The sequence below is a fragment of the Zosterops lateralis genome (assembly GCF_965231275.1).
Source record: "Zosterops lateralis genome assembly, chromosome: 2".
NCBI classification, from domain to species: Eukaryota; Metazoa; Chordata; class Aves; order Passeriformes; family Zosteropidae; genus Zosterops; species Zosterops lateralis.
This window is the reverse complement of record NC_139763.1, coordinates 35,358,649-35,370,785: the sequence shown is the minus strand read 5'-3', so window position 1 is coordinate 35,370,785 and position 12,137 is coordinate 35,358,649. Positions and strand designations below refer to the sequence as shown.

General features: G+C 41.0%; 1 protein-coding gene across 1 annotated transcript; it reads right to left on the bottom strand.

Annotated features, from left to right (window-relative positions):
* Window positions 1–4,845: 4,845 nt before the first annotated feature.
* Window positions 4,846–12,137, bottom strand: ASMT (acetylserotonin O-methyltransferase; the record flags this gene model as incomplete). Its single annotated transcript, XM_083855526.1, has 8 exons — window positions 4,846–5,057; window positions 5,680–5,802; window positions 6,971–7,111; window positions 7,876–7,994; window positions 8,506–8,574; window positions 9,250–9,379; window positions 10,567–10,741; window positions 12,066–12,137. 8 exons carry the CDS (start codon window positions 12,135–12,137, stop codon window positions 4,846–4,848), a joined length of 1,041 nt encoding a protein of 346 aa, XP_083711652.1.

Here is a 12,137-nt window from a genome sequence, read left to right as displayed (position 1 = left end):
ACATTTGTTTATATATTCTTATAGTTTGGACCCCAAAGCTATACACTGTGGTCAAAGTGGGACTGCACCTATCCTGGAGTGCAGTGGGCCAACCACTTCTTTCAGCAGCTCAGTTACACTGTGCTTAATACACCCAATGAAGCAGCTGTCCATTTTGGCCACCACAGCAAATTGTTGGTTCCTATTGAGCTTATAATCATCCAAAACACCCAGATCCCTTCCTGCAAAGCTACACTCAAGCCCCAGTACCCCAGTCTATAAGTACATCCAGGAGTACACCATCCCGAGTGCAGAATCTGGAATTTGTCCTTCTAAAATCTCATGTGTTTGGTGATTGTGCAGTGGTCTAATCTATTAAGATAATTGTATGCCCTCTCTACCCCTATGTAGAGGGTATTGTAGGTTCAGTGTTTCCTCCTAACTTAGCATCATAAGCTACCTAGTTCAGCATCATTGGCAAATGACTTGGTAACATCCATCAGAGGGAGGACACTTATCTTCAGTTAGAACATGGCTGAGATTACTTCTCAAAAACGTGACAAGAATGTGAATTTTGAAATCACTATAGATTGTTAATGAGGAAAATTCAAATTGAAACTGAATAGAGGAATTTTATGCAAATGCACATACACACAGGAAAACACCATCAGCAAACATTAAGGAAATTGAAACTGCTCCCTGTCTGCCTTAATGATATGCTGTCTGAGAGAGAGTCATTATAAGACACTCTGTATTCACAGTCCTTTCCATCTGAAGGGACATAATATACAAATGTTATCAAACTTAGCCATCTGCATGGCAAATTAGGAAAGGAAAGAAAATAGTTCAAAAATCTTGTTCTTTCCATGGTGTAACCGAGGGAGGGAAAGACAATTGAAGTTAGTTCTCTTTTTCTCAGACATCAAAAACTAAAAGTGGGAAGAAATCCCACCACAGAAGAAGCCTTCCACATTTAAGGCAGTCAGACAACAAGCTCTTATATATAAACCATTATGTATTTAAACCTCCATGCAAAGACAAAGTCTACTCAACCAAGCCTCCAAAGGTCAATGGGGTCTCAATAAATGTTAAGTCCACCCTGAGGGCCAGACCTGCTTTAGTTGTTTGTTGGTTGTTTTTTTTTTTCCTTTGGATTTCTATCATGCTTATTCAAGTTCAAAGTCAGTTTACATTATGATGCTTTATTAAGAACTATTTTATTCTCAGAGAAGAATGTCCCTGAGCATTTCAGTCTTAGATATCTTTATAAGATTGAGTTATATTTCTTACCTTGGGGACTAAAAATTCACTGATGTATTGCATGATGATTTGAGAATAGTCAAGGTCTTCTGTCAAATTCATCTTTCTGGACTGAGACACTGATTTCCTGGCTCTCTTAATTTAAATAAGCTTCTTTCTACCAGACACAGAATATAGCATCTGATCCACATAATCTTATTGCTTCTGAGGAGCACACTGGTTACAAAACATGTTAGCTGAGTTATTCGGCTTTGATGTGTTCTTCTATCAGGTTCAGCTGTTTCTTCCATCATCAAGTGTAAGGCTAAAGAAGTGTGGATTAAAGCTTATATTGTCAGTTCGTCAGTCAGCAACACTCTGGCACCTCAGAAACACTTGAAAGCTTGTAAAAAGCAAAACAGAATCAGTACAGAAGAATATCAAGAACCTAAACTCAGCGTGATGAACCTGAGTTCATAAACCAAAGCAGAATCTTACTTTAGGCTTGTTCAAAAGCATAGATTCTCCATTGAACTGGCTTTTGATGTGGGTAGGCTTCACAAAAAGAAACAGAACATAGCAAGGGATAGAGTGTAACATGAAGAAAACTTCTATTGATCCAGCATGCAGCTTGGCCAGACAGGTGTGCAGAACAGCAGACTGCAAAGCATGACCAGTACATTTGCCCTCACCTTTTCTCTATTTCACTAGGGTGGTTCCTCCCCTACCCACCCTGATTCCTCCATTTCCTGCCTTTGACCCTTTCTCTAAATAGTCTAAGTTTCCCACAAGCCCACAGTAATTACCCAAGCCCACTTTAACCTCCCATGATGTTTTCACTCTGATAAGCCCTTTGATCATTCTGTTTCCACCCTGCCTCTCAGCTAAAAATATTTGGCTGAATTTCTTCATGGCTTTGTGGGCATCCTCCAATGGTCCTCCACTAAGAGGACAGGGAGTTCTAATATTTGTCACTGTGCTTCTCATTGCCTGTTTGCTAGCTTTTGCATGTAGATGTGGTTGATTACTGCTTTTGTCTCTTGCCTTTGTGAGGCTGAAGAGCCCTCAACATTCGTCCTGAAACTCAGGTGCACTCACATTATGAATTTCTTAATATTCTCAATATTCAAAGTGTCCTACTATATAGAGCTCAGAAATAGTATCTGTTTCCCTGCTTCTAATACTACAGGGTCTCCTGTGTTACCAAAATACTAGGCCTAAACATACAAAAGTCAGAGCAAATTCCAAACTCTAGAAAAATCTACAACTCCTCATTCTGGACAATGTAACCCAGAATCTATGCAGCTTGCATTTAAGAAGACACAATTTTTAATTTTTGCATGTTTTTAATAAGCACTGAGAGGTGAACAGTTTTTTCAGGATATGGCATCCTTACCATTCCTATCACATCCTGGAACTGCAGTCTTCCTTTTGTACTATAAATGCTGAAAAAAGAAATCAGCAAGGTGTAACACAGGCACTGCTTCATTTATCACACAGAAGGTTTATGGGTTGAAGACTGTTCCATTTCAAAAAAGCATTACCTGTTTTAAGGGTAAGAGATACAGCAGAAAACAAAGACTTAATATGTATCCTTCTGACAGCATGAGTCTTAAGCCATTCTCAAGTCTCATACTGAGATGTTGGAAAAAACCAATAAGTTTTATGTGCTTTAAGTCAGCCCCTGACAGCCTGATTGCACTAACATGTAACAAACATAAAGACCTATTTCTTATTTTAAGGGATCTGTTTCACCCTTATATCAATGAAACTACTTTAAGAAAGCCTGGACATGTCATACTGCACCATTTCAGAAGCTGCATGGTGTGAGAACACCCAGTTCTGAAAAGGCTGCTCTACTGGCAGCCTTTCAGAAGACACTGTGCTCAGGGAGTCTGTGTCTTGGACAGGCCACATCTGCTCTTAGGGCCTGAGAAACTCATGTGTTATTAAGGTAATCTGTAACCCATAAAATATTTGGGAAAGGTAAACTGCATGTGGACCAAAGGGTGGGATGGATCCTGAGCAGGAGATTTTTGTACATCCAGGAGTGGATGCCCCCCATGGCAGATGACATGCTGAATGTCCAGGGTGGCCTCAGGCTTATGCTGTGCCACAAATGTCCCTCAGCTGCAGGAGGGGCTGAGGCAGCTCCCACTTGTTGCCACCACCCACATGGCCTTGCCTTTAACAATGCAGCAACAGGTTCTTGTGAAGAATGGCCTCTTTCTTGGAAGAAAATAATAACCCAAACGACCCAAAATGAGGCGCTTCCTTCCATAGACAGTGTCTGTACAATGTACTGTGGGAAAATCCAACAGGGCTCCACCCAGTCCTGGATGGAGCACGGACATAGGTGAGGTGCCGGGCATCTGAAGCAACATCAAGATTTACTTGCTATCTGTATCTCTCTTCTTTCTTATTAAAACTATTGCTTTATCAAGCCATTTGTTGCAAGCCTTCCTCACTGAGTTCCAGAAAGCACCCCTGCCTTCAGTGGCGCATTCTCCATAATCCTGAGAGAGCATCATTCAAAACTTTGCATTCCTTCAAAATGTTGCTTCCTTCAAAATGTTGCCCTACACTAAGCTAGTCTGCAAAAAGGCTTTTTTGAAGGGCTAAAGCATTTTGGGGGAGGCGGGAAACATACACTTATAGAAGCACACACAGTTCAGCACAACCTGTGGACAGGTCTTCAGTGCCTCAAGAGTTCTCTAGAGCAGATCAGTGGAAGAAAAGAGAGCTGAACCTCGGAGCCAGCAGGGAGCCTGGAGTGTGGGTCCTACTGTTCCACAGTGGTTCTACAGCCACAGAACCCATGGGACAATTTCCCACCCCTCTGCCCTCCACCTGAGGTCTCCTTTGGTAAGATGTTTCTAGGCAGTATCCAGGCCCCAGCCTGTGCCTGATTCTGCAGCAATGGGGCTGCTGTCTTTAGGCAGGTGTTCCTTACTCCACACCTCCCCCATTTTTTTCTGTACATAACAGAATTATTTGGCTGCATCATCTTCCCAACTGTTTTGTAATAAGAATCCTTGGGCTTCAACCAGCCACTAAGGCACAACACTTTTTCGAAATTTAAATCAAAATCTTGAAGAAATAAAAAATTAATATACTTTTTTCATGCAAAATACCACAGGGCTCAGACAGGGTTTCTCCTGGAACTCTGAAAAGACTACAAGGAGACATAATTTGGTCCAGTTTTATTATATCAATATCTCAGGAATAAAAATGCAGGCAAGAAAGCTAAGTACAGGGATTAGTTTTATTTTGCAAGAACTCAAGCATGAATTCAGCTCTGCTTTTGTCAGATTTAGTATTAAAATCAGAGAGACTGATAGAAGCTGAAGCAGACACACTACACATTTCTTCTGCGGATTTTTTCTTGGGGAACAGGTGTTGATTTCTTTCTTTCCCTCCCTGATCCAAAGGCAAGCCAAGCCAGGCTGCCAGATTTACAATACACAAATGTTGAAGATCTGTTACTATTGAGACTTCGGACAATGTATCAGCTTACAAAAAGGTTGGCAGCCTTAACTAAAAGCTAAGTTGATCATTGGCCCCTAAGAAGAGAATAGCACATTTCTCAACTTTTTATGTCTTGTTACATACATAAAACACATACTACTATTTCCTTCCTAAAACAGCATCATAGAGTTTTCCAGTCCTCTTGACCTGAACCATTCCAAAGCCAGCTGCCTCCAGGAGCTTGCTGTACTCTGCTTCTGTTCGCTCTTTCCCCTCTGTCTGCACCAACATATTCATTGAAAACAGTTGAGTTTCTACAGGCCCACTTTTATCTTCATTCAGAAGAGATTCAACCAGCAGCACTCCACCACCTGATGGAGTGAACAGAAAGAAAACACACTCTGAGCAATGAAATGTCGAGCTATTTTTGAGCTGTTACTAGGACAGATCCTAACCTTACATTCAGGAAGAAGCAGTCTCTAAGTCATATTTCAGCATCACAGAAGACAATGAAAGAGCCAAAGCATCAGAGCACGTCCTTGCTTGGCTATGTTGGTACTGATATTCCAGAACTGAAGGGGATGCTATGATTGAGATGGAAATTTTCCATTTTCCCCAACTAATTGACAGGACCTTACTGATTTTGCTCTGTAGGCAGTGCTTTTGAAAATCTGAGGTTTCATTGTGATGCTTAATGGAATTTTTTACTATGATGTATACACCTACCAAAACAGTACCCAAAATTTTCAATCCTTACACTTCATGCCTTGAAAGAGGAGCTCCTGCAGAGGAGACAAACACTGGAAGCCAGACAAAGAGATCTTAGACCAGGTGCTGTTTGTCTCAGCTGCATGTGGCTGGCTTAGGGAAAGCAAAGGGCTAAACCAAGAAACTCCTGCACTGAAACTCTGCCACCCAAGCTGAGCATTAAGACTGGTGTGCTTCACATTGCTGGTAGGTAAGAGTCTCTGCTCTTCAGGAGTTCACACCTACCAGGTTTGCAAGCTTTGTAGACTTTTGCCAGCAGTTGTTTGCATTTGTCATCATCCCAATCATGCAGTATCTTGGATAAAATATACAGTTCAGCTTCAGGTATTGAATCATTAAAGAAGTCTCCTGTAAAGCAAGAATACATACATTATATAAATCCCCACAAGACTGAGAGCTGAGTTATGCAAATATTTTCAGTTCTATTCAATTCCAGGCTTGCAATGTCCTTCAGATGTATCAGACAGCAATGAAGTTACCAGGTAAAAGTCTTCCATTGCACCACATAGTGAATTTTGCTCTTGATCAGTCTCAAGAACATCTGAAACATTTAAAGGCAACAACTCATCCTGAAACAGACTGATACACAGGAAAGCATCTGAGTTTAGGTTTTCTCCAATGACAGAAATTCAAACTCATAAAGCACTAAGGAGATAGGTTCGTGTGGTTTCCGTCATGAGAAAGAAGGAAAGAATATTTCCTTCTCTAAGAAACTTTTCAAAGATCTTTGTTAATCACAGAGTTACTTCATAAATCTGTAGGTAAAAATACACATCTCACCTCCTAGCACTAGCTTTGTTATTCCTTTTGTTTAGCACCTGGTGTACTGCATTCAGATTTTTTTCTCAGCATTTTACTTTGCCATTTTTTCCCCATTTTGTTGCATCTTTGTTTTTATAAACTCCTTTCTCTCCTCAAGGCTTATTTTCTCTCTCTGAGCTTTGAGCAATATTAAGCACTTCCAGCACTTTGAAGAATTTTGTAAACATTAAAAATGAGATCTCCCTATACTCATTTTTTTTCATAGATGGTACAAAGACTATGCAGGATCAGTGGCCTGGGCAAGAGGAATAGGAGCTAGCTCACCCACTTTCATGGTCTAAAATATCTCAGGACTTGAAGATCAATCAGTTGTCACCAGAGAAGGAAACCCCTTGTTCAGAGCAGGCCTGGCATCCCTCACATCTGCCAGGAGGTTTGCACAGGAGAAAAGGGGAATGTTAGGAAAATTTAAAACAAAGCATGACAGATTTCAAAACTGCAGGATGCTTGGCTTTTTTGCTAATGTACCCTTGTCCATAAGAAATGAAATAGTTCTCTTCAGGAATTAATGTTGCTGAAAAAATGAGTTGTGTCTCTGACAGCTGGCGATGGACAGCTGGGACAGCTGCAGACCCAGGTTGGGGAGGTTGCAGCCTGTGACACTGTCCCCAAAAGGGGCAGCTGGAGACCTCTGAGCAGAGCCAGGGCCCTGGAGCAACAGCTGTGACACCACCACTCCACTGTACACACTTACCTTCATGGAAATTGATCTGATGCTCCTCGGGGGAAATAAATTGTTCTCTTGCCACTTGTACAACTTTGGGCAGGTCGTAAATTGTGACGGTAGAATTTGGATACAAAGAAACACACTCTTGGGCCAAAGCTCCTCCACCTCCTTTGGGGACAGTAAAAGAAGGTCAGTACTGACACAAACCCAACCTCTTCAGTGACACCACATGAAAGTATATGAAATGGTGCATTCAGCCTCATGGAATCTGGCAATGTACATTTACACCCCATTTGCTGCTGAGAGGGAAGAGGAGGGGCAGGAGAAGCCACTGTCTCCATGTGTTCTGCAGGAAGGTCCAGGGCCCACAGCAGCCAGGGATGTGGGATAAGCCCCCAGCCCTTACCGCTTGTACACTCCCTCCTAGCCAGACCAGCTGTGGGTGCTGAAAGGTGAAAAATTCGAACAGTCATTAAACCAGGCACTGGGGAAGAAGTGAGGGAGGCTAGGGGGGGAGCCTGCTCATCCCATGAATGCTGGCAGCACTCAGCAGTGCTGGGACAGAAGGGTGCTGCCGGATAAGATGCTGTAGGCAGTACCTCAACAGTGAGTGAAGGAGAGGAAAGGAAGAGTCTGGCACTGGAAAAATGCATCAAGCAAGGCATGAAAAAATGCTAAAGCTGCCACATCCACATGGGAATGAGTGACTACTTACATAAATCAGACTGTAGAGAAAAGCATTCAGCTTGCTAATGCTCTCATCATTCTCAAATTTCTGTTTTTAACCCAACCAAATCAGGAAAATGCTCCTTATATTGCTATGTCCTACTTTCCCTTGTTTTGCCCATCATATAACAAAGGAGTTGTTTTCCTCTACAGAGCTTATAAAAGACTGTTCAGAGGCTTGCTAAAGAAGATCTTCTGACACTCACCTCCCAGGTCATAGATCTGTGTGAAAGGGGAAAGGTCAAATGCAGCAAGAACATCTCTGCCACATATACTCCATACTGAGTTCTGGCCAGCCATGAATTTTAGCATTTCTTCATCTGATCTAGCAATGCAAACAGAGACAGCACAGAGAGAGGGTTCCTTACCACATCCTCAATGGTTCCTATCATATAACTGCTGCTACATGTTTTAGCTTAAATAAAAATCTGGTTTTATTGACATAGAATATATCCTCTTTGCATATAAACCTACCTTGGTTTATATGGAAGGTACAGCTATGAATTCATGCATTTAAATAAGGAATTAAGACTAGTGAAATCCAATAGTGTATTATGCTGTTCATTCTCAGAATTTCCACGGGATTTTTTTTTCCTTCAACTACCAGTGCCTCTGTCAGATCTGTGATCTTTTTCAGATTAGGAAAGGATATACTTCTATTCAAAATATCAGACAGTATCCCAGTAATTGATATGTTGAGAAATAAAAACATTGAATGACACTGATGAAAGGAATTCTCACATTGTTATATTTTATTGTCTTGAGCCATAATTAAAAACATTAGCTTTATCCACAATAAGAATTTTTAAAAATTCTATAAATATTCTAATGATTACCTGTACATTGCTCCAAAAGGGTCTTTAGATGAAACGCCAAAAGCTCTTTCATATTGGTTTCTTCCTTCTCTAAAATAGCAATTGAAAAAGCCTATGAGAGTGCCAATGTAGTTCTTAACCTCCTACAAGAATGATTGGTTCATTTCAAGGTTGGCGTGGGATGGCACTTTGAACAACCTGATCTAGTGAGTGGCATCCATGGTAGGAAGGTTGGTACTAGATGATCTTTAGAGCCTCTTCCAACCCAAGCCATTCTAGGATTCTGTGACTTATGGGAACACACCTGAGGTAAGAGTACAAGATTGATGCAATCATCACTATCATCTACACCATGTTTGGTCATCAGTTCCATGGACTGGAACAAGTGAGACTCCAGACCCATATTCAACTGCCCCTAATAAACCTTTGCAATAGAAGGATCCTTAGCCACCATTGTTTGTTGATGTCACATCCAGTAAGAGCCACTGTAATGATAAAGTGCTTTACTGAAGGTGAAACAAAGAAATCTGGTTTCTAAATCATCTCTATAATGACAGGGAAAAGGAAAACAAAAACATACACAGATAGAAAACAAGGTGGGGGAAAAGCGCACATACTGACCATCTTAATAGCTGAATTATCTGTTGCTTTTAATTTCTGAGAACCAGTCAGCATCTTCATTGAGCTCTTCTCCAGAAACACACCACTCAGAGCAGTGACACAGATGCTGCAATGCACCACACAGCACACAACACTCCTCCTTACCTCACAGCATCAGCCAGGTACTGCCAGCACAAGTAGACTGTGTTGGAATAATACATCATAATGTGATACTGAGACTTTGGACTTGATTTTGTAAGGTAGATGCTGGAAATTTCTGTGTTTCTGTAGAGGGCTAAAAGTAAAATAAATATATTTACTAACATATATGATATAACACCTTGCTAAGTCTATTGTACAGCTTGGTGTTTGTCATCAGATGTCTATACAGCCAAAGACACAACCATGTTACTTTTACAACCAAATCCTTCCACTGCAATGAGCAGTGGGTGAGGGCTGCTGAAATCTGCGTTGCCTTATTTCATCTAGGTAAACATTATCCCTCTATGCTTAACTCCAGTACCCAACATTTCTTTCAAGGAGAGCAAAAAAAAATGCCTTATAAATGTTATCATTTACATATAGGCTTCTGCTCTCAGAGGAAGTCTTCAGTGTGCTCTATTTAAGTGAGAAGTCTTGGCAGACAAGTATTTCTTCTGATCAACAAAGTCAGCAGGTTGGGGAAAAAGTCCTCAAAACAGCAGGCCAGCCACACCTATCCTCCCTCAGTTCACATGGACAGAACCTTTTGCAGACAGAAGAATGCCTAAAGGACTCCCAGATATTTTCCTCACTGTCTCCAATGAATCTGCAATGGCATCACTCACCCATGGGACTGGCATATCAAAGGAATACAAAAGATAGATCCTGCTCTCCCCAAACTCATTGGACAACAGATATAATCCTTAAAACAGAGGCTGCCAACACAAAGCAGAGCAGGGGACTCTAGCAAGTCCTGACCAGCTGTCTGATGGCCAGAGATCCTTTTTGTCCAAGTGGATTCCATGTTTCTGACACAAGGAAAAGCTTACATCACCTCTCAGGTCTGATCAACAACCTAACAAAATACTTCACATAATGGTGGTAAAAACCCTGAGAAAAACAAAACCTGCTTTAAATCATGCTGTTACCATCCACCCTGGCATTTTAAGTTTTAAATCCTGTCCATATCCTAAAGATTTCTTGAAACAAGCTCCACAGAGATCCTAATATCTTCTCCAAGGTCACATGAGGCTCTTGCACAAAGATGTTTAGGCATATAGAGCTCTGCACCTGTCTTTCACTTTATACCTGTGATCATGCTGCCACTTGCTGCTTCTCTTTCAGCTGAAGAGTGAATCCCAGGAGTGATTCTCTCCTTGTTCTAGCTACAGTGACTGACTTAACATTGGGTATCACCTTTTCCCACACATCTTGCCTCACTTTCAAAACCATCAGTGGTTTAGGTCTTTCAACTTATTCCCATTCCTCTGTCTTTATTACCTCCTTCTTGTGTCGTCTCTACTGCCAAGAGCTTCAATCCCACACAGGCATCCAACAGTCTTTTCATCCCCATGGTGCTGGCACCCAGACGGGCAGCAATGGCATCTGAAGATAGAGGCTTTCCTGACTCCAGAAGAAGATCAAACACCCCCAACTCACAGGCAGTGAACATAACCTGGGTGTAGAGAAAGATGGGACTGAGGGATTAGGTGAAAGCACAAAGCCTACTGCATTTCACAAGCTGCCTAATTAGGGAAAATATAAATTTAATATTTATTTGAGATAAACTTGTATTTCATATAAACAAGTCAAATTATTAAACCGTAGATTATCTGAGCACCGATATAATGTACTATCCACACAATGAACTCATTGTTTGTTTTTTTTTTTTTACTTTTCCAGTGAAGTCAGCCAATGCTTTTTGGCTTCCAAAAGTCCACATTTAGAGACCAGATTTTGTGTGTAAATGTTCCTGCCTCTTCCTTAGTTAAGAACACATTCTCACAATCTCCTGGAAAGAACAAAGGCAAGGCTTGGTGGTGGCGCTTGTTCTCTGTTTATGTTTCTGTTCTTTAACTAAGGATCTAACACATGCTTCAGTGAACCCTGGAGACCCTCTCGTGGCTTGCAGTAGGGGGAATATCCCATTCTATGGATCTTGTTTTCAGGGACTGACACAAAGGAGTACAGTGATCTTTCAGGAGCAGGGAGTTTCCTCTCATCCAGAAGAACTGCTTCGTTCAACCCAACAAAATTGCCCAGTCTTTCCACAGCGTTGTGTAACTTCTCCAGCAATATACATCACCCTTCAGACAGATATAGCTAACCATACATAAAAAGACAACCATCTTCCTTCATCTTTCTTTAGCTATATGCAACCTTACAAGTATTAGCCTTTTATTCTGGTCACATAAACACTCCTGAAACAGTAACAAAGACATCAATTTAATTGACTGCCTGATGATTTGAGCTAAAATGTTTCCTGTACAACTAAGCTCCTTTTACCCTGAGTAAAAACATGGCTTAACCAAAGTTGAAACTTTTTCTCAAAAATGTAGTACTAGAAGTGTTAATTGGGCATGCCTTTTTCTCACAAAGTGACTTTTCATTATCTGTTTTTCCTCTCTTTATTGTCAGCTCTGCCTTTCAGGAGCTTAAGGTGCAGCAGTATTTGCACAACCCAAAGAACATTCCTTGTGCTACCATGTTGGCCAGAGGTACAGCAAGGGACAATAGGAAAGTTAAGTAGTAAATGAGGAAAAAATCATTCACTGCACTAGATAAAACCATTTCATGCCCATGTGCTTAGGCAAGTAACAGCAGCAAACAATAAGAAGAATGAAATTGCTAGTTTTGCCTTAGTGCCTTTAAAAATTTGTTTGGCAAAACAGTCATTATACCATTGCTTTCACCTCTTCCAAAGACTTACACTCAGGATCTAAAGAGAAATCTCTGAATATTTCTGTCTGCATACTCTTTCTAAGAGTTATATTTCTTACCTTTGAGATTAAAAATCCATTGCTGTATTGCACAATGATTTGAGGATAGTCAAGGTCTTCTGTGGAACCCAT